General features: G+C 48.4%; 1 protein-coding gene and 1 pseudogene across 2 annotated transcripts in view; one reads left to right on the forward strand and one right to left on the reverse strand.

Annotated features, from left to right (window-relative positions):
* The window catches only part of LOC147670587 (verrucotoxin subunit beta-like), a 90332-nt pseudogene that overhangs the window by 35706 nt on the left and 31098 nt on the right, over positions 1-23528 (forward strand). The window lies entirely within an intron of this gene.
* Positions 21002-22558, reverse strand: LOC147670588 (endogenous retrovirus group PABLB member 1 Env polyprotein-like). The gene has a single exon (XM_086948146.1). It carries the CDS (start codon positions 22556-22558, stop codon positions 21002-21004), a length of 1557 nt encoding a protein of 518 aa, XP_086804272.1.

The raw sequence follows: 23528 nt of genomic DNA on the forward strand, positions 1-23528 counted from the left end.
AAGAATAAAAGAAGATTGGTTTTGGTTTGGAGAAGTTCTCAACGACGCGAAAACAGTGTAGCAAAGATGGCTAACAGGCAGTAGGTAGATGCTGGTAGACGCTGCCACTTCCATCCACCACCCTATGTGAGAGGGCAATGCCTCAGAAGACCTCACTCGCCCTGTTACGCTGTCACCATTCGTCATATTTGATGAGGAGCACGCCTGGAGACAGGAGACCGGGAGGGGTGGGGGGAGTGCAGTGTGAACTCCTTTTTAGCGTGGCACCCATAGTGATCTGGCGCTGAGTGCGAGCCCAGGTCCCTGTTGTAACTTGCGACAGTGGCTGCTGGAGGTGGAGGTGGGGGCTGCTAAACTGCATATTGTTGGTGCTGCTCTTGACCATCTTCAGAACATTTAGGGTAGCACAACCAATTATATAACTAACAGGGGTTGGGGAAGACCAATCCTCCGATATGAGGATTTGCTCCATCACTTCTAGAGTGGCGTTTTGGGGGATGTTTGTGTATAAGGCCTCGACATCTAGGGTGATCAGTAGATCTATATATGTATTGTAGCTGATTGTCTCCGGCAAATTCAAAACATCCTTGGTATCGCTCAAAAAGGATAGGGTCTTTGTTACTAAAGACTGTAGAAAGTGGTCACAAAATTGCAGCAGTGGTTCCAGCAGAGACCCAATGCCGGACACTATGGGTCTCCCTGGTAGGAGCTGGGTACTCTTATGTTTTATGGGAAGGGTGAAAAAGTAAAAAGTCCTAAGGTTTCCTTTAACCAACAACTCAGATTCCTTCTTATTTATCAAGCCCTGAACCTCTGCAGAGTAGACTAATGAGGTTTTCTAAATTGTCAGTCTGTTCTTAGGATCCTGTGTGATAGGGGTGTTATATACGGAATTGGACAGTTGGCGTTGGCATTCTGCCACATAATCTGTGGTGTTCATGATTACTATCATCCCTCCCTTGTCTGCTGGTTTTATCATGATTGCCCATGAGCGGTGGAGGTTCTAAGGTGTGGTGGGTCTCGGTAATGCCCCCTTCTTCCTTTGCTTGAGTTGCAACTAAATGAGGAGTTGCGTCTGCTCAAGGAATTACTTTTTTATAGGAGGATTCACCCCCTCCAAAGTAGTCTTCTCGTACACTTACTCCTTATTTTTTTTCATCTCTTTATGCATCTCTGCTAGCTTAGGTTTAAAGGTAGAGATTTGGATTCTTGTCTTTAATGCGCTTACTGCTATAGTGAATTTGATAGTGAGTGCATTCGCCAGCTGTTTTGCAGTGTTAATTATCAAAATGAGCCTGTCCCTGGTGCATTTCCATGCTACCAGGGACCAGTCTTTTTTTAAAGATGGGGTCTTCCCAGCAATATATGGCACATTTGTGACTATTAGACCAGTTGGTGCAATGTTGTCCAGTAGATATTCCATCATAAGTATCCAATGTAGGATAACCTTGACAAGCTGTCTCTTAAGGGACAATAGTCTCGATGCAGTGTACCAACAGGTCTCAGCTACACTAGGTACTAATATAGCCAAAACCCTTTTTGTATTCTGGGTCCTCAATGAAGACTACAGGGACGTTTTTAACTTGAAGCCTCCACGGGATTGTTCCTGCTTTCAAATGTTCAACCAGGAAGTGACCATGAAGTTCTGTTCTGAAGTGTTTCTTTTGAAATCTGATTCATTTTTCCGAAACACTTTGTTGTTTGGCAGAATTGGTGAGTGTGATTGCAGAAAACAGGGTTGGGTCAGAGATCAATTTCTGAATGTGATCTTCACTGAAGGACAGTGTTTCCTTCTCGGACATGTCAATTTTCCTAGTGAGCCTTGTGAAGGCTGTCTAGGGGACACTTAATGTATGTGCTTAGATTCTTGAAATAGTAGCCTTATGGACGGCGGTCCGCTCTACTAATAGTATAAACAAGCAAGGCCTGGGTCCGTGACTACCTGGACTGGACCACTATACTATATGTAAACAAAACAAAATGTTCAGGAAGACTAATACCATGCGTTAGATGGATACCCTAAACCATCAATTAGAGGGCGCCTCAGCTTTATTCAGCTCCATTTTTAAAAATATATTTTGTATAAAGAAACAATTACATTCAATTGTGCACATCGTGAGCTGGATACCACGTGATTAAAACACTGACATACAATATTCATTTGAAAAATTACTCAAGTAGAATGTATACAAATCAACAGGTTTGTGCAATAGTGAGAGAAAGACATACAAATACGAAAATTCATACAAAAAATATTAAAGTACAGTACTGTTTAACCAGTCCTAATGCTGTAAATAAGCACTAGGCAGACATTCTCTTTTTATGGAGTTTGCTATTATGCGTCCTGCCTGTGAGCCAGAGATGGGGTTACACAAGTTTTTTGGGTGTTGCCTGGCAGAGGAAAGAATTAAACTAATTCTCTTATGGCACACCCCTGATTGAAATGCCCCATACTCATAGAAGTCAACGCGTTTCAAACCCGTTGCGATTGTAGGATTCTCCTCAGGGCTTGGACTTGGCCTTCAGTTCTATAATAAGAACAAACAATAATTTACTATAGGACCCAATCCTGTTTACAGTCACAAAGATTGCCTATGATATCAATACTTATGTTTCTGTATGTACCTTAGTTTAGCAGTGAAATGCCAGCTACTGGGGGAGCATGGCGTTCCTCGTACTGTAAAGTTCTGGTAAACATTGAGGGCCGTCAGACCATGTTGGGCACCATGCAGTGTATTTCCAATAGTACCCCTTCATGCACGACCTATGCATTTGCGGATAACATAAACTGTGGGTCTGGTGGCATAATGACTCCGTACACCCCCGCCAAATATGTTAGCCTGTTTTCGCATTAGCTAGCTCGTAGTGCTACTAGAATCTCCTGTTATCAGAGAGATTAGTTTCTGCAACCTCAGAACATAACAAACTCAGACGTGTGGAAACAATATACTACTTTTCACCCAGTCACTCGTGCTTGCTTGTTTTGCTCTCAGAGAGATACACGGAAGAAACAGCTGAGCCTGTTTACAATAAGAATTTATTGTACCGTCATTCTTCTCATGTAAATTATATGTGCTGCTATAACTGTGATACAGTAGCAGAGATATGGAACCAGCAGTTCAGTGAATACAAATAAATAGTATTGTTCTACCATTTCACAATAGTCATGAACACATACATGAAAATGAAATGCATTTATAAAATAAAGTGCGTACTCCTAAGATGCCTGTCTGAATGTACCTGAGTGTACCTAGCATCTAAGTAGGTGCTAAAGAGTTAATAAGCCTAAGAGCCTTATAGTCTAAGAGCCTAAAATCTAAGAGCCAATAATCCCGCTAGGATTTAGTTGAACCCTCATACCTGAATAGTGAGAGTGTGGCACTTCGTTCTTGACTTGAGTTGGACACCCCGCAAGCGATGGTTAGACCACTATCAGCTGGAGAGATGGCATGCCGGAGCCGCAGCGTCACTGGTCAGTGTGTCGGCCTTGAAGTATCAGTTCCCTCCTGCCTACTGATAGGAAGAGGTGCTGTATTTATATAGTCTATGTATGTGTGTTACCTATTATTTAGTATGAGGATGCCATTGGGGATTAAACATTTGTGCGTAGATAGGAGAGGTGAAGTATGCCTCCCAGGAGAGTGTACTCATAAATTATTCATAAGGGCTAAGGATGATGTCTTAGCAATATCGATTGGGCAACCCACCCTCGTCATGAGACTAGGTGAAAGGTTTAGTCCTTAAAAAGGCCTCAGTCCTTATAAGGCGTTCAGACCCAATAAGGCATTCTGTCCTTATTTGGAGGTATGTCCTTATAAGGCTTGTTCATATGAAATGAAGGGGAGATGATATTGGGAAAAAGTACGATGTTCTCTAAACCTGTGTCAGGGTACCGATATGAAATATAACATTTGCATCAGTGTGTAAGCATGGAAGTCCTTTTCTCCTCTCTCTACCTTAGCAAGAGATGGTGCATACATACCCAAAGTGATACCACCTGGGGATTTACCTCGCTGTGTCATGTCGAACTAGGATCACGGAAGGAATGACCCTTGTACATAGTTTTTATGCAGGAGATGCTGGAGATGGTCAGCCTGCTGTCCAGCTGTGATTCCAAGAATCCTCATGCATAATGAATGAGGCATAAGCCTTTTGGAGAAAACCCCAGGTCCTCTAGTCATTACCTCAACTTGGTAAAAGGTAAGTCCTATGTGGTGCAATATAAGGGCAATGTAGGTGAAAGGTGCATTTAGTATCTGAGCCAATATTGGGGTATCTATATGGAACATAAAAATACGGGCAGTGTCACCACAGTGTAGAGACAGGTAGGGTAGCCTGAGAGCAGTAATTCTGAGTGTAGATGACTGGTCAAAAAATGGTAGGCGAGAGGAGTTTTTAGGTTCTAGGGCAAAAATGTGTTCATGATTAGAAATGTATCTTCGCTTGGCGAGACTCTATTGTCGCCGCTTTCGTTCGCGAAGGGAGAAAAACCATGTGCGCGCAAAGACAGGCGCTCTGCACGCGCATGGCGTCTTCCACCGCACACTTAATTTATTACGGCTCGGCCGTAGACATTTAAGGCCTGCCTGTCCTCGCCTGCTGCTTGCCGAGCACCTGTCTGTGTAACAGTGTCATCATTTACCAAGTCAGTTTTCCTAATCTCATCAAAGTCGGTGCGGCATGTGTTATTGTTATACACCTTGTACGTGCATCTACCTCACTTACTACATATGACAAGCGTTTCTTTTGTTTCTTGTTCATGTCATGCTGGTTATTAGAGTGCGCGCGTGACTTGACTGGTAAGAAAGTGGAAGTTCATTTGTGTTTGCTCACGCCACTCCTGCAAACTGTTTCAGAGAGCCAACAGACCTCCACCATGTTTAGGAACCTGTGTTAGTGATCCAAGATTGTTGGCAGATTTCTGAACTCTGGTATATAGTAATTGTGCAGGAGTAATCCTTTTACCTATCTAAATAAACCCCAAAACTATTCACTTCCAATGGCAGGTGAGCCTGCCTTTCGGTCATGCTCTTAGGACTATTCTGAAAATAAATGCACAAACTTCTCCTGACAAGGATTATAAATTCTCACATAACGTATAGCAGCCGGTAAATAAGCCAAGTGCCTCGAACCAGTGCGCAGACTGCTTAAATGTTTAGAATAAAAATGCTGAAGATTAAATGGGGCACGGTCCTCCAGTGGTTTACATCTTATCTGGAAAATCGTCAGCAAACCGTCTGGTCTCCCCCCTTTGCGGCCCCTATTCTGCCACTCAGTGTAGGTGTTCCACAGGGATCTACTTTGAGCCTGTTAGACCTGTCATCCTTAGGGTGGTCTCCCCTACATTTTTGCCCTTTTTGCCTCCCATTTTTACCTTACATTTTGTTGGACTTAGGACTCTGGGCGCCTCACCACTGCTAAACAGTGCTGAGGTGCAGGTGTTCTCCCCTAAAACATTGTGAGGCTGGCAAATCTGCCACAAGCCCCTGCTACTGCAGTAAGGCTAATCCTCCATAGGATAATATTGGGAACCTCTCCTTATGGGATAACTTCTGACAGGGACCTAATAAGTCTGTCATGTTTTGTCTTGTTGGACTCGGGGCGGGGAACCCTTTCCAATGATATATGGGGTTTGGACATTACTACGCTAGAGATCCCACTTTTATAAAGGGGACCTTTTCCTGCCTACACTTAGATTAGGCTCTGCAGACTCCCCCCTCCCCTCTGCATACTGATAGCCTGCCTGGGTTGGGAGGTGGGAGTGGTGATTCACACCTTCTTCCCTGGGATGAGCTGTGATGGGCTGCCCACTGTAGCCTTAACGGCCTGTCTCTCGTCACTGTGACAGCTAGGTCAGGGAAGGCAGGGAACATACCAGAACTCCCTGGACTCTTCCAGAAGCCCCTGCCCCCAGACCCTTCCAGAGACTTCCACCACTTTCTAGCCCCTAGACTAAAAAGATATATAAGGGAGGATCCTGGCCTCACATTCTTGTTACACTGCTGGACCTGGAAGAATCCCTGCTGGAGTGAGGACTGCTGCGCAAGAGGATTGCCACTGGGAAGGAGGCTGACTGCTCCAAGGAACTGCTGCCCCACAACCTGCTGAGCTGCCCTACTGTCTGCTGATCCTGCCCTGCATGGGAGACTGCAACATCACCACCAGAGTGTCTCCACAACATCCCAAAAGAACTACTTTTCTTTGAACCACATTTTAAAGAATCTTCAACCTTTTAAAGATTGCCTTTTTGGGACTGCACCCTTTTTAAGCTAAAGGAAACTACCGGTCCTTGGACCACAGCGTTTTAAAGACTGCCCTTTGGAACAGCAACAACACTCTCAAGATTTGCCCTGCAACGCTGTGCCTGCCCTCAGCACTGCTTGCCCTGTGATCCTCCCGAGGGCTCTGTGATTGCCTCTGCTTCTGGCGCCAGCCGACGGAAACTGGCCCTGAGGTCACCGCCACTGGGACCGGAGCGCGCTGTGTAGCGCTGAGAAGCGAAGCGCTGTGTGGCAGGAGGCTCCGTCGTTGCCCAGGACTTGGAGGCACTGTAAAGCGCTGTGCTAAAGGAGCGCTGTGTGGCTGTGACCCCCACCCGTGCAGCTCCTGCTGAACCCAAGGCCCCAGGGGGAGAGGAGCCTCGCACCCGCGCCCGCAACCACCACCCCAGGTAACGCCTCAGTGTAACCAGGCTGCCGTGAGGGGGCGGGGTGCGGGTTGGCCGGGTACCTGGAGTGTGAGCTTTGTGCTTGGCTGGTAACATCATTTCTATGAGAGGCACACTTATTACGCTACAAGGGAACTTTAGCCTACGAACCTTCCCCCAGTGAATTTTGACCATAAGAACCTACCTCAAGTGAACTTTTGCCATTCAAGGACACTGTGAGAAAGACATTACCATCAGGAGCCCTTGGGACACATGAGCTTTTGGTGATTTGATCAGGCCTGGGAAATGGATTCATTCTTATTGATTATTGATCTTGCTTGGAAACTGGAATCCTTTTTATTATTGATCAGGCCTGGGAACTGGATTCATTCTTATTGATTATTGATCTTGCTGGGAAACTGGAATCCTTTTCATTATTGATCTTGCCTGGAGCTGGATTTACCTGCTTTTGGTTCTCGCATATTTTTTAGATAAAGAAATTCTTATTCTTATACAAAACTGGTGTGGTGTTCCTTTTGTGAGTGTTTTACTGTGTCATCGCCGTTGTGTGTTGCACAAATACTTTACACATTGCCTCTGAAATTACGCCTTTGCTGCTCTGCGCCAAGCTACCAGGTCGGAAGCGGTGGTCCCTACTTGGACTAGGGTGCATACCCCTGCCAACTAGAGACCCCGGTTCTAACATTGGTGATCGAGCGGTGGGATAGGACTTGTGCTTGTGTAACACCACGCAGCGACGCAGTGTACACCGCAACCCTACACCTGACTCTACTGAATTTTTGTCTACCCTCTCCAATTGGCATTTTTGAATTTTTTTTTTAATTCTCCCTGACTGGCTGCTCTTTTTAAAAGTCCTTTTGACTAAGTCCTATTTGGTTTTCTCTACAAACGCCTGAGGCCCTACCTAGCAAGATGGAATTCGAGCTGGCCAATCTGGAAGTTTACACAGTGGCACAACTCAAGGAATTCTGCGAGGAGAAAGGGGTGCCCTTTAAGCGAGGCGCTAAGAAGACAGAGCTTCAGAAAGCCTTGAGGGCATGGGTAACGGCCCACCCAGAAAGAGATGGAGAAGGGGACGGGCAGGGAGCGGAGCAAGGGGCCACAGGAGAACTTGACCTACTGCCCTTGGTGGAAAATGGCAACTTGTTACCAGGTACAAGGGTACCTTCCAGGGCAGGCAGTAGTGTGTCAGTAAGGACCCTGTCCTCAGAGGAATTGGAGGACAGGAGAGAGGAGAGACAGTTTAAATTGGAACTCGCCAAATTGGAAAGGGAGCGTGAGAAAGAAAGGTTGGCCATGGAGGAGAGGAAACTTACCCATGAGCTCAACCTGAAGGAACTGGAAATTCGAGCCCTACAAGCAGGGACGAACAGCATCAAGAGTGGTGGCAGCATACCTACGGAAGCTTCACGTGAGTCCAGGGTCTTTATGCCTAAAGATGTGATGGCCAGTTTTAAGGTGGGGGATAATATTGATAAGTGGTTAGCTGCCTATGAGGTGTCACTAAGAGCCCATGGGGTCCCAGAGAGTCACTGGGGGGGGTGGTCTGTACAAGTACATACCTCCGGAAGTTAGGGACACACTCCTTAGCCTAGAAAAGGAAGACCAGACCAACTATTCTGTTATGAAAGAAGCACTGCTTAAGAGGTTCGGTCTTACCCCTGAGAGGTATAGGCAGAGGTTTAGGAATAGCCACAAACTTCCCACACAGAACTGGGTAGATTTCCTGGACTACGCTAGTAAAGCTTTAGAGGGCTGGGTGCGGGCAGCAATGTGCATGACTATGAAGGATTGTATAACTTGTTTTTAAGAGAGCACCTTCTAGAGAAATGTTTTCCAGAGCTGCGCCAACACCTGGTTGACCGCAAGTTGACCAATCCTAGGAAGCTTGCGGAGGAGGCGGACACCTGGGTCAGTACCAGGGTGTCCAACAAGGGTTCTGGGGGGGACTCCCAAAGGGGTGGTCAGGGTTCCCACCAGAAGAAAGAGGGGGGAGATAAAAAGAAAGATTTCTCCAAAGGCCCCCAAAATAATTCACAAGGGAAAGGGTCTGGGTCCCAGCCCCAATCTGGCCACCAGAAGCCCACTTATCCTGACAAAAGTCAGCAGCCCAGAATTGTCCGGTGCTATGAGTGTGGTGAACTTGGACACTACAAGGGGGATCCCAAGTGTCGCAAGAGAGCACCACAGGCCTCGGGAGGTAAAACCCCCGGGGTGGCTAGTGTAGCGCTTGGGGAGGAGCTGTCCCTAGATGATGGGAGTGAGGGGGCCGGGCTTGTCCTAGTGTCTCTGGGAGACAGTGAGATGGTTCCTAAGGTCCACGTGCCCTCCAATACTACTAAGTATAGGCAGTGGGTCACCCTCAATGGTCGGGTGGTAGAGGCCCTGAGGGACACAGGTGCCAGCATGACTATGGTAAGGAGTCAGCTGGTGTCCCCAGAGCAAATAATTCCCGATGCAGTCCATCCAGTTGTGATAGCGGACAACCGGGGGGGTCACTATCCCATAGCACAGGTTCCATTTGAGTGGGGATGGGTTTCAGGCCTTTTAAGAGTTGCTGTGAGCCCTGCCATGCCAGTGGACTGTCTGTTAGGGAATGACCTAGAGCATACTGCCTGGAAGGAGGTAGAGCTCAAAGCGCATGTGGAGATGCTGGGGTTACCGGAGTGGATTTGTGCTACCACACGGTCTATGGCTGACCGGAAAGGGAGTCAGCCAGGGCTGGAGCCTGGAAAAATGGCCCAGCCAGCTGCTAAGAAGGGAGGAGCCCGAGGGCGTGGGAAGCCCGCCCCGGGGCAGTCACCCCGTGAGATGGATGGGGCACCTGAGGAGGTTGCACCGGAGTCCACGGAGGGGGTTGTTGCTCCCTTGGGGGACCTACCTACCCCTGCAGAGTGGCAGGTGGAAGGGGGGCCCACCAGGGAGGAGTTTTGCCGGGCACAGAAGGAGTGTCCTACCCTTGAGGGCATGAGGCGACAGGCTGAAGCCCAAGCAGCAGGAAATGCCTCCGCGAAGTATCATATTTACTGGGAGGATGGGCTCCTTTACAGTGAGCCCAAGGCTCCTGTGCATGGGTCATCAAGGGCCTTAGTGGTCCCCCAGTGCTACAGGGCCTTTCTTTTGGAACTGGCCCATGAGATCCCTTTGGCAGGACACTTGGGCCAAGACAAGACCGTTGCTAGGCTTGTCCCACATTTTTATTGGCCACAGATGAGGGTCTCCTCAGATACCTTCTGCAGGACCTGTCTGACCTGCCAAGCCAGTGGGAAAACAGGGGCTAAGCTGAAGGCTCCCCTGGAACCACTACCTGTCGTTAGCACCCCCTTTGAGAGGGTGGGCATCGACATTGTGGGGCCTATGGATCCACCGACTTCTTCCGGTTACAGGTTTATCCTGGTTCTGGTGGACCACGCCACCCGGTACCCAGAGGCTATTCCTCTGAGAACCATCACTGCACCTGCAGTGGCACAGGCCCTGATGGGGACTTTTACCAGAGTGGGTTTTCCCAAAGAGGTGGTGTCCGACAGGGGTACCAATTTTATGTCTGCCTACATGCAAGCCATGTGGAAGGAGTGTGGGGTTACCTATAAGTTCTCCACCCCTTACCACCCACAGACCAATGGTCTTGTGGAGAGATTTAACAAGACCCTAAAGGGCATGATCAGGATTCTGCCTGAGGGCCTGAGGAAAAAGTGGGACATCCTCTTGCCCTGTTTGCTGTTTTCCTACAGGGAGGTACCGCAGAAGGGGGTGGGTTTCAGCCTCTTCGAGCTCTTGTACGGTCACCCTGTTAGGGGACCTCTCAGTTTAGTGAAGGATGGGTGGGAGAAGACTCCAAGGAGGCTTCCCCAAGATGTAGTGAGCTACATGCTGGCCTTCCGCAGCCAAATGGCTAAGTTGTGGAAGCAAGCTTCTGACAACTTAGAGGCCAGCCAGGCGGTGATGAAGGAATGGTACGACCAGAATTCTCACCCTGTGGAGCTAGAACCTGGACAGAAGGTGTGGGTCATGGAGCCTGGGGAGCTTAGTGCCCTCCAGGATCGCTGGACTGGCCCTTATGAGATATTGGAAAAGAAGGGTAAGGCCACTTACCTAGTGGACCTTAAGACCCCCAGGCAGCCCCACAGGGTGCTACACGCCAACCGCCTCAAACCCCACCATGAGAGGTCTGAGCTCACCTTACTGATGGTGACAGATGGGGCCAAGGAAGAGGAAAGTGAACCTCTCCCGGACGTCTTTTCTTCCAAAGAGAAGGATGGATCGGTGGAGGCAGTGGTCCTCTCCCCATCCTTGACTCCTGAGCAACAGAGGGACTGTCGCCAGGTCCTGGGGCAGTTCGCCTCAGTGTTTTCCCTTATCCCTGGGATTACCCACCTGTGCACCCATGATGTGGACACAGGAGACAGCCCCCCTGTCAAGTCCAAATCTTACAGGCTGTCAGATAAGGTGAAGGCCAGCATCCAGAGTGAAGTCACTAAGATGCTGGAGTTGGGGGTGATAGAGCCTTCCAACAGCCCTTGGTCCAGTCCGGTGGCTCTGGTACCAAAAGCTGCCCCACCGGGCACCACACCAGAACTTAGGTTCTGTGTGGATTTCAGGGGACTGAACTCTGTGACCAAGACTGATGCTCATCCTATCCCTAGGGCGGATGAGCTCATTGACCGACTAGGGGCTGCCCGATACCTGAGTACCTTTGACCTCACGTCGGGGTACTGGCAGATCGCCCTAGCAGATGGAGCTAAAGAGAGGTCCGCCTTTTCCACCCCAGAGGGCCACTACCAGTTCAGAGTGATGCCCTTTGGACTGAAGAACGCTCCTGCCACCTTCCAGCGGCTGTTGAATCGGGTCCTCTCCGGTTTAGAGGCCTTCTCTGCTGCCTACCTGGACGACATAGCTGTCTTCAGTAGCAGCTGGGAGGACCATTTGGGTCACCTCCAGGAAGTGCTTCAGGCTCTGCAGCAGGCAGGCCTGACTATCAAAGCTAGCAAATGCCAGATAGGGCAGGGGTCGGTAGTCTACCTAGGACACTTGGTAGGCGGGGGCAAGGTGCAGCCCCTACAGGCCAAGATAGAAACCATCCTATCCTGGGAGCCTCCCAAAACACAGACTGAGGTCAGGGCATTCCTGGGCCTCACAGGTTACTACCGCAGATTTGTCAAGGGCTATGGCACCATTGTGGCCCCCTTGACTGAGCTAACCTCTAAGAAATACCCTAGGAAAGTGATCTGGACGGAGGCTTGCCAAAAAGCCTTTGACTCTCTAAAGCAGGCCATGTGCACCGCTCCTGTGCTCAGGGCCCCTGACTTCTCCAAAGAGTTCATTGTCCAAACGGACGCCTCAGAACATGGCATAGGGGCGGTACTTTCGCAACTCAATGAGGAGGGAAGGGACCAACCAGTAGCCTCCATCTCCAGGGGCTGCTCCCCCGAGAACAGCGGTGGAGTGCGATAGAGAGAGAAGCCTTCGAGGTGGTCTGGGCTGTGAAGAAGCTGAGGCCATACTTGTTTGGCTCCCACTTCCTGATTCAGACTGACCACCGGCCCCTCAGGTGGCTCATGCAAATGAGGGGCGAGAATCCCAAATTGTTGAGGTGGTCCATTTCTCTATAGGGGATGGACTTCAGGGTGGAACACAGACCCGGAGTAGACTACGCCAATGCTGACGGTCTCTCTAGGTTTTTCCGCCTTAGTGATGAGAACTCCCTAGAGGTTGGGTAGTTCTCCCCACTTTCAGCTGGGGGGACACGTGTTAGACCTGTCAGCCTTAGGGTGGTCTCCCCTACATTTTTGCCCTTTTTGCCTCCCATTTTTACCTTACATTTTGTTGGACTTAGGACTCTGGGCGCCTCACCACTGCTAAACAGTGCTGAGGTGCAGGTGTTCTCCCCTAAAACATTGTGAGGCTGGCATATCTGCCACAAGCCCCTGCTACTGCAGTAAGGCTAATCCTCCATAGGATAATATTGGGAACCTCTCCTTATGGGATAACTTCTGACAGGGACCTAATAAGTCTGTCATGTTTGGTCTTCTTGGACTCGGGGCGGGGAACCCTTTCCAATGATATATAGGGTTTGGACATTACTACGCTAGAGATCCCACTTTTATAAAGGGGACCTTTTGCTGCCTACACTTAGATTAGGCTCTGCAGACTCCCCCCTCCCCTCTGCATACTGATAGCCTGCCTGGGTTGGGAGGTGGGAGTGGTGATTCACACCTTCTTCCCTGGGATGAGCTGTGATGGGCTGCCCACTGTAGCCTTAACGGCCTGTCTCTCGTCACTGTGACAGCTAGGTCAGGGAAGGCAGGGAACATACCAGAACTCCCTGGACTCTTCCAGAAGCCCCTGCCCCCAGACCCTTCCAGAGACTTCCACCACTTTCTAGCCCCTAGACTAAAAAGATATATAAGGGAGGATCCTGGCCTCACATTCTTGTTACACTGCTGGACCTGGAAGAATCCCTGCTGGAGTGAGGACTGCTGCGCAAGAGGATTGCCACTGGGAAGGAGGCTGACTGCTCCAAGGAACTGCTGCCCCACAACCTGCTGAGCTGCCCTACTGTCTGCTGATCCTGCCCTGCATGGGAGACTGCAACACCACCACCAGAGTGTCTCCACAACATCCCAAAAGAACTACTTTTCTTTGAACCACATTTTAAAGAATCTTCAACCTTTTAAAGATTGCCTTTTTGGGACTGCACCCTTTTTAAGCTAAAGGAAACTACCGGTCCTTGGACCACAGCGTTTTAAAGACTGCCCTTTGGAACAGCAACAACACTCTCAAGATTTGCCCTGCAACGCTGTGCCTGCCCTGAGCGCTGCTTGCCCTGTGATCCTCCCGAGGGCTCTGTGATTGCCTCTGCTTCTGGCGCAAGCCGACTGAAACTGGCCCTGAGGTCACCGCCACTGGGACCGGAGCGCGCTGTGTAGCGCTGAGAAGCGAAGCGCTGTGTGGCAGGAGGCTCCGTCGTTGCCCAGGACTTGGAGGCACTGTTAAACGCTGTGCTAAAGGAGCGCTGTGTGGCTGTGACCCCCACCCGTGCAGCGCCTGCTGAGCCCAAGGCCCCAGGGGGAGAGGAGCCTCGCACCCGCGCCCGCAACCACCACCCCAGGTAACGCCTCAGTGCAACCAGGCTTCCGTGAGGGGGCGGGGTGCGGGTTGGCCGGGTACCTGGAGTGTGAGCTTTGTGCTTGGCTGGTAACATCATTTCTATGAGAGGCACACTTATTACGCTACAAGGGAACTTTAGCCTACGAACCTTCCCCCAGTGAATTTTGACCATAAGAACCTACCTCAAGTGAACTTTTGCCATTCAAGGACACTGTGAGAAAGACATTACCATCAGGAGCCCTTGGGACACATGAGCTTTTGGTGATTTGATCAGGCCTGGGAACTGGATTCATTCTTATTGATTATTGATCTTGCTTGGAAACTGGAATCCTTTTTATTATTGATCAGGCCTGGGAACTGGATTCATTCTTATTGATTATTGATCTTGCTGGGAAACTGGAATCCTTTTCATTATTGATCTTGCCTGGAGCTGGATTTACCTGCTTTTGGTTCTCGCATATTTTTTAGATAAAGAAATTCTTATTCTTATACAAAACTGGTGTGGTGTTCCTTTTGTGAGTGTTTTACTGTGTCATCGCCGTTGTGTGTTGCACAAATACTTTACACATTGCCTCTGAAGTTACGCCTTTGCTGCTCTGCGCCAAGCTACCAGGTCGGAAGCGGTGGTCCCTACTTGGACTAGGGTGCATACCCCTGCCAACTAGAGACCCCGGTTCTAACAGAGCCCCACTCTGTTTAATGTGTTTATGGCCCCCTTGGCGCCTTTGGCAGAACAATACGGTGCCAAAATATTATATGTATAAATAATAATAATATCATACGCCGATGATACACAACAGTTGTGTAAGGACGAGGTAAGGACGAGGCCCTGAATGGGAATGAGATAAACAACTGCCTGTCAGCAGTATTTGAGTGGTTTAAACAGAATCAACTATTGTGCAATTCTGAGAAATCAGAAATGATCTTCTTTGGTCACAATCCAGGGGAAGAGTGGCGTGAATGGTGGCCTCGGAACATGTCCCCTCCTGCTACCTCAGCCACTACTTTTAAGACTCTTGGGGTAAAATTGGATGCGGATATGTCCATGAAATCCCAGTTCAGATTGTGGCTGTGTCAGGCGCAGGACCTCCTCAGCTTTAGACGCAGATTAAAAACTTGCCTTTTTGCACAATAGGTCAGCGGCCTTGGGGCTGCCTGCTCTGCTCTGTCATTGGTTTCTTCTTTCCTAGCGCCGGTAAACTCCAGGGAGTAGCCGTGCGCTTTATAAGTACCCAGTAACATAACATAACATGGCTCCTTAAAAAATACAAGGCCATGAGTCACTATGCTGCAAACAAACCCAAAGATTGGCTCTTTCCTAGTCCCCTGGTCACAAAGCCCGTAATCGCTCCACCACTGGCCTGATTGGGAGTGGCGAGCAGGACGTTGATTTACCTTACAACAGCAAGCACTGGCAAAGCCATTAGGTCTCGCCATTGTGGCCTAGATTTGCCAATAGATTTTAGCCACGTTGCACAGCATTCCCGATGCTGCAAATCATTGCTAAAGTTAGAAAGAAAAAATTAAAATTATGTAACGAGCTGGCAGCGTCATTTTCTAGTCAAGCACCACCATCAACCCCACATAGCCCACCCACAACTACCGCAATTCCTCCATGACTGTTTTCTTCTATTATCTGTAATGTTATTTTGTCATTCTTCTCTCCTAAACAAATCACCAACCATTCCCTTTTTTAACGCACTTTCATAGGATAATTGCTGTTGTAGTGTTTTCTCACTGCATTATGCTTGTCTTCGTATAAAAAACAAACAAAGCAAAGTTAATTTTTTTTGGTGTTTTTAAAGCACGGGCACACACCACCTGTGATCCCATCCATTCATGTCTAAGGATCGCCAATCTCTGCAGAATGGGCCACACTTTCTAAACTTCACAGTGAATACCACCGGGATCATCGCATTCTGACTTAACCACATGTATGGATGCAAGCGCTCCAAAGAGCCCAGAAAGCCTGCACCAACGTCTTTTGCAAGAGAGAAAGAAACGGACAGAGATTAGAAGAGGTAGTAACACATGTAAGGTAAACAGAGACAAGCAAAAAGACAATGATCGATAGCCAAAAAGAATTGGTGATCCCGGTATGAAAAAATAAAAAGAAACACAGAAGCAGGCGAAGAGAAAGGGGGCGGGGCAGGAGGGGCCCTGTTGTGTGTTGGCGTGTGTGTTTGTGATATACATTGCAGACATGTATATTCCCTTCCATTGCAGTCATTCAGACCACAGGGTGAGAAGTTCATAAAGTATGCCATTAGAAGTAGGTCAGGCATTCAATCTCACAGCAGGGTCAAAAAAGGGCAGGGGCAAAGGTGAAGCAGTGCCATGAATTCCTAGCTTTAGCACCTTCTCTAAATCAGAGTGCTGTGGAATTAACCGGAGGAGGGTGAATTATTCAGAATGAACATTTGACTCTTTCTTCTCTGGGGCTGTGAGAGCACAGGAGAGCACTACAAGGATGAGAACATGGGAAATAAAACAACTAGCCTACAGAGCTATTTAAACAATATGAAGAGCTAAAGATCCCAAGCACAACACTTCTAACTGAGATGGACTGCTAAAGTCACGTGGCCTGAATTAGACACGTGGATCTATAAAATCATGAAACTTAACTCTGTTTCACTGGTAACCCTGGGAATATTACTAATCACTAATGAGTGATCAGGTATGTAACTTACATGGAAATCACTTATACAGGGATTCATAATACTGACACTGTCACATGTGGATGCTCTGTACAGATACACTTACCCACTTTATCAAGAGACCACATATCCTACCTGACAACTGCAGCGAGGCCTTTGTTTTTTTAATGAACATGTTTTATGTGTGTGCTTGAAAAGTCTGTCTTGCAAAGCACTAATGTCTAAAGCCTAAGGGGCAGATTTACAAAGTCCTTCTGTTGCCCTTGCAAGGTGACACAAAGCAACGCAAGGGCTTAGGTGAGATCCCTGCCTTGCCTTGTGTTACTCTGCTTTGTAAAGGCATTCCATGGAGTATGGGCGTCCCCCTATACCCACCCATGGAAGTTGGTGCATTACTAGTTGTTTTGAAGCATTCAGTTTCCCCCAGCTGCAAGGATATTTTTGAGGCCGTTTGTTACATTCTGAGGCCGTCTTTTGGTAACCGTGGTGGCGCCAAAAGGAAGATGCCTGAAAATGTTTTTTATTTAGCCTTTGCTGTGATTCTTTATTTCTTTCTTTTTCTCTTTCTTACGTTTTCTTTCCCTCGCTCTCTCTCTCTCTCTCTCTTTCTTTCTTTTTCTTTCTCTCTTTCTCTCTTTCTTTCTCTTTCTGTCTGTCTTTCTTTCTCTCTTTCTTTCTTTCTTTCTCTTCTCTTTTTCTTTCTTTCTCTCTTTCTCTTCTCTTCTCTTTCTTTCCCTCTCTCTTTCTTTCTCTCTTTCTTTTCCTTTCTGTCTTTCTTTCTTTCTCTCTTTCTCTTCTCTTCTCTTTCTTTCCCTCTCTCTTTCTTTCTCTCTTTCTTTTCCTTTCTGTCTTTCTTTCTTTCTTTCTTTCTCTTCTCTTCTCTTTCTTTCTCTCTTTCTTTCTCTCTTTCTTTCCAAGAGGTATTAGAGCGCTTTCCAAAAGATATAGAACATTACATAAGAATCAACAATTACACTGAACGCACAGAACATAAATATTGAGGACAGGATGCAAACAGCCTGGAGGAGAGGCGAAGGACGGTACTGTATTGAGGTGGCGGGCTCAGCGCAAAGACTGGGTCCAAGAGGATTGTGGGGAGATGAGAAATTCACTGAATGCCCATATGTTTGTATACTTGATCTTGAACAGATACCTTTCTTTCTCACAAGAAAATGTACATACTTTTTAGGTCGAGCATGGGCAGTGCATGCGCCTCTCTGCGAGGCATGCAGTGTTTGGGTAGAGACTTGAAGCCCCACCCACTCTCTGTCCAGATTTTTTATTGGCTTGTGTCAATCTCCACTGTAAACTGTGGCTATTCATTGGTCAATAGGCTTAGTAGTTTCTCCTCAGTACCGCCTTGTCTCATTTTGTAATGTCCCATGGCGACACCCCCTATTACGAGTGTTGTTACTCGTTAGGCTTTATTTACAGCCTCCGAGCACTATTCCACCTGGTCATATTTCATCAATATTAGGTGTTAATGTCATAGGATAAAGCAGTAGCAGCCTGTTCTGAGGGTAGAGGGGCCCCGCCCCACCTTTTTGCAAACATGAAGAGTGTATGTCCGTCAGGCTGAGCAAAATCCAGCCTGACAGGCACTTCATGTTTGGGTCATGCAGCCAGGTGCTGTACATGCGACAAATGCGCAGTCGCCTGGTTGCCGAACTAAACTCTACAAGGCTTAAGTTTTCACGATCTGTGAAAAGCGCTCAGAGGTCCTCCTCCTCATGGTGGGGGAGGGGATATAGATAGACAGGGTCTGGCTGCTTCAGTTTTAAGCCCTAAGTGCCCAGGCCTGACTGTTCATCTGTGATGCCTCATCAAAGAGTGGGATGGGTCAGCAGTCTCACAGACCCCATCTCACTCTGTGACAAGTAACTTATGGCTGCCTCCTCTCCCTGACTGGCGCATAACAATATCAGCCAATGAAAGGAGGCGGCAGCTGCAATCTTCCAGGACACACCAAGGCTATCCTCCCATCACTTGGTGACGGTGCCACGGTCTGGTAAGATTTTCTATTAAATGTTTGGTGCATGTTATGTGTGTATGAATGCCCCGGTTACTTACCGATAATCTTCATTACTCCGAGTATAGTCTTCCTCGCCGCATGACTAACAAAGTGAGCTTCAGCTCCACACCAGAGCCCTCCATAGCAAAAAAGGTCAGCCTGCCATGTCTCCCATCCATTCCCAATATGGCCGACCCATTACACTCTTGACCTCTATAAGAGGCGGGCCGGCCCAACCCTGCAGACTGAAACTACCAAGCATAAACATGAAGCCGACAGCCAGACAGGGAGGGAGGGATGGAAACTCAACTGGCGAGGAAGACTATACTCGGAGTAATGAAGATTACCGGCAAGTAACCGGGGCATTATCTCCTCGTTAGTCTTCCTCGCCACATGACTAACAAAGTGAGCACATACCAAAGCCAAGCGGCTTCATGGAAACTCACAAGAAACCAACGGACCAAAATGGGACGCCCCCGAAAGAGGGCAAACCCAGCAGACCAGACGAGTGGAAGGACCACCCAAGAGAGAGGCAAACACGAGCAGGAAGAACCAGCCCGGGACAAAAAAGCACCGGGAAGGCCGAAAATCCGGACCCCCGAGACACGAAGTGCTGCCAGAAAACCGCCATAACCAAAGACAGAAGAAGGACAGAGAAAGCACGGAACCAGACCGCATGGAGCCAAAAGCAACAGCAAACAGGCCCTAGACCAGAATGCAGCAAGCTGGTCCAAACACACCAAGACTGCCCAACGGACAGCCAAAAGGGGGGAGGGGAGTAAAAAGCCCAGAGAGAGGCACCGAAGACACAGAGGGCATCCGCAGCACAGCGACCCAGCAAAAAAGCCACAGCAGAGAGAGAGAGACGCAGTTCGACAAACAAAGCAACACCGCAAGGTAGACCACCACCCGCAAGGGAGCCGAAACAACCAGAGGAACGGGGCAATCAAACAGACCGCCAAGAACCACAAGAACGGAAAGGGTGCAAAAGAAATCCAGCACGCCCACCGAAAAACCAAAAAAATGAGGGACACCACAACCACACCTGCAAGAAGAGAAACAGGTGGACACGGACCCCAGTCACGCAAGGACCCCCCGGAAAGGAACGTGACACCAATGAGAGAACCCAGGCAGGCACAAGGCAAAAACAGACCCAAGAAGGCACCGGAAAGACACTGATCAGACCCGGCCACCAAGGGAACCCAAATGGCCAACAGCGAAAAGCGGAAAACCCAGAGGGCCAATCACGTAGACCGAAGGGTGGAAGTGACCAGGCCCAAAGCCAAGCCACCAAGAAGGAAGCGGGTGGACACCAGAGGACCCAAAGCAGAAGAAAACACACAGAGTCCGCAAGTAAGGGAAACGCAGCACGGTGGCCCGAGACCGCCCCATACAGGGTGCAACCCGACCCAGGAACGCCCCTAAAGAAGGAAGTGAACAGCCGAAGCGAGCTCCCAGGTGGCCACACAGCCAGCCAGCAACCAGACCCAGACCAGTCGAACAATTAAGAACCGACAGGAACAAGAGCGTACAGGGAGAAAAAGCCACAGGCAGGAAAAACCAAAGGCAAGAAGGACAGAAGGGCCGGGCAAAGCAAGCCCGAGCCATGCCAATACCCCCAGGGAGCCACCTTGAAGGACTGGACTTTTAACAGAACCAGCGGTGCCAGGGAACAACACCTATAACCTTCATGGGATACCTGTTTCGGCGCACAACTACAGAGACACGGGACACTTCCTTCGGCGTCAAAGATCAGCGTTTATTACTGCAGGGAAACAAGAGTCATTAGAAGTACATAGGCATGTAGGTTCTGCGAGTCTGCTTCGAATTGCATATGTAGGTCGCTCTCTTTTATACAAAATGTTGCCATTGCACAACATGCGGACAAAAGATTACAATCCAGTTCCCACAGTAAAACTTCAAAAAGGGTCGCTTTCATGTGTTCAGAATCTCGGAACATAATTACAGTAGCAGTGCCGGTTCCCAACTGTAAAAGTATGTCTTCCCACCATTAGGCATACCCATTAGAGTTGTAAATGACCAGGAGAAAGAGACAAGGACAGCTGCAAGGAAGTCAGACACGTGTAGAGAAAAGAGTGTGGGGGTAATATCGGAAGCATGATCGTGGGATCAAAGAGCTGGATCCCACCGCCTGCACGGCTGTCACAATAGACCGGCACGACCAGATTACCCTCAAGCTGAGCCATCTGCCTTCGCTGTGTCATTCCTCCGGCCATAAAGACGCATGAAAGGAATATGCGTCTTCCGCAAGGCTTGGGAACTAGAGGGTCAGGGGGCGAACAGTTACCTGCTCGCTGGCTACGTGAGGGCAAGAAACAAAATGGATGCCGTATCTAAAATGGTACCCGAGGGTTCAGATGAAGAACACGTAATATTAGGCGAACCCTACCAGGTAGTGTAGCGAAAATGCATACACTTACCGAACTCGCCATTTACGGTTCGTAGATACCAAACTCGTCCATATTCGGTAATGCCCAGAACGTCGTAATAATTTTTACGGAACCTCAGACGGTCCTTTTGCCCTCATGTAGGCAAGCACTAGTCGGAATCATAATCGATTTCGATACTCATCAGATCATTTAGATGTTGCTGATACATTATTCTATCCTTCAGTGCCTCTTTGGTGACAACGGGCTGTCTTATACACGTTGTAGCACAAAGGCCACATAAGGCAGGACCACATTGCACACAAAGACAACATGTGAACAGAAACGTCACAACAACCCCTATGATCATCAGAATCTTCCAACCCCAAGTCGATATCAGACCCCAAAACCATCCCAGAAGCGTCCAATTTCCTTCGTCCACGTGTATGGACTCCGAAATTTTGTGCAACTTAGAGATGGCTTGATAAACCGTTGGAGCGTTATCAGGTATGAATATGCAGCAGCTCGAATGGATGACTTTACACACCCCACCTCTATCTGCTAGGACAACATCTAGAACCATACGGTTCTGCAACGTCATTAGTCTATCCGCCTGAAGCTCGGCTGTCAAATTACCAAGGGCACTTGCAGTTCTGTTGGCAGTTGATTCTACTACACGAGTTAAATGCCTCAGGTTCCTGCTATTGACCATAGGTCCCCAGAACGGTAGAAAACCCTTAAAGAAGTCTTCTGCTTCTTGACCAGCAGTATCTTCTTTGTTAACCACACCTCTTACAATTCTAGTTTTGTGATAATCTGAGGCCACAGTGAAAGTTGGAGGCAAAAGATTTGCAATGTAGCAGGTACCTGAGAAGTCATGAGGTAACCACGTATAGGCTCGATCATAACATACAAAGTAGGTACCCTTGGCAGTCAGGAAGACAGGGGATGAGAGCGTCGGTAAGACATACGTCTCAGTACAAGCACTCTCCCCAAACTGAGCTCTCGGATTTCGACCAAGCCCTTTCAAGCAGAAATTACCAAGGTGGGGTACAATCCATATTGGTGACGAGCTTTTAAGCTGCCTATCACCCACTGATAAGCTGTACTCAGCCTCACTTAGTTCCTTATATGCTCGCACCTCTTCCTCTGGGATGAGCGATGCGTCAAAAATATCTCTATCTAAGTCTGCAATAGCTCTCGCCAGAGTCTTGTGGTACGGGCCAGGACCAAAGTTTGCTGAGCGTGGTTCTCGATGGGGGTAGGAATCTAGTGCGCTACGGAACATAGTTTGTAATGCTCTAGCTGACCCTTGGGCACTATAAGGCAGAACTAAGTACGGAATACCCTTATCCATGGTATGTGGCATTAACCCACACACCCAACAATTGGTAGTGTTTACCACTAACTGATGCTGATGCAAGAGTTGAATAAAAGAGTTGTTTCTGAATTCCGCACGTCTGACTTGTTCGTGTTGAGGCAGAAGATAAAAGGAATGTGGAGAGACAGTCGAAACGAAATATAGATCACGAGATGGGAGAGTAGGTGTAGCAGAAGACAATAAGAATTGGGACCCATAATATACTCCCCCCACCAGCAACATAGATATAGTCAGGAACAGTATGACCACCTGTAAGAAAAACCATTTCGTATGAAACATTTTATGTAATGCAGATCTTTGCGCCAACATTTCCTCTCTTTTCGACAGCTCAGATGATGATGATTCCATCCCCTAACGACCGTCCGCGACGTTCTTGACGCACTTCGTTCTGAGTAGCGATTACCAATTCCCAGGAGTTCCCAGAAATCGATAAAAGAAACCGACCTTGTGTCGATAGCTGCTAAACAGAAGGAAGTACCCGCACGGCCCTACGGCCCACCTGGATGGTAGGTTCTAGCTAAATAATGTTCTTGGCTGTACGAAAAAGGGGAAAAAATACACAATATACAATGTCCACTATGTTCAGGGCAAATGTAGGACCTAAAAAAACAAAAATCTTTTTATTCGTGGCTTGTACGTGGACGAAGAAAGTATCGGCTACTCCCAGGGCGAGTCTGTTCTTCGAATAGTGGATTGGACGGCAAAGGAGTGTTCAATTGTTCAGGCGATTGTTCAACAGTCAAATTTTCCAAGGCTGACGTGGAGGAAATTGTTTGAGGGGAATCAACAACGGTGTCAGATACAAGCCGAGCTTCGCTGAATGGAACGAAACGTTGTGGAGTGTCGGTCTCAGATGAAGATAGACCTCTTGTCATCCAGGTGTCCGAGGGCAAGGGAAACGGGATCTTTTTGGTGTGGGTAGCGTGTACCCAGTTTTTGCGTCCCTCCAATCGAACTGCTGTTCTCGTAGCTAGCTGTACCTGGAACGGTCCCACGAATCTCGGCTCAAGATTCCGTTTTCGTCTGAAATTGCGGACGAGAAGCCAATCCCCGGGTTGGAGCCGATGACCAGGACCCTCTGTTTGTGACAGCAGAGCCTCAAAGACCTGTTGATGAATCAAACTCAATTTAGCAGTCAGATCATAAAGATAATCAATCAACATGGGATATTCGATTCTATCAAACTCTTTAGGCCTCGGGACTCCCCATATATTAGCAGGACGGCCGAACACAATCTTGTATGGACTGAGCCCTACTCGAGAGTGTACAGTTGCCCTGGTCGACAGGAGAGCTAGAGGCAGAGCGTCGGGCCATGATA

This window comes from Lissotriton vulgaris, unplaced genomic scaffold (genome assembly GCF_964263255.1).
Source record: "Lissotriton vulgaris unplaced genomic scaffold, aLisVul1.2 SCAFFOLD_3182, whole genome shotgun sequence".
NCBI lineage: Eukaryota > Metazoa > Chordata > Amphibia > Caudata > Salamandridae > Lissotriton > Lissotriton vulgaris.

Coding starts and splice junctions, on each gene's coding strand:
- LOC147670588 (XM_086948146.1), bottom strand. CDS start 22,558: ATGGAATCATCATCATCTGAGCTGTCGAAAAGAGAGGAAATGTTGGCG.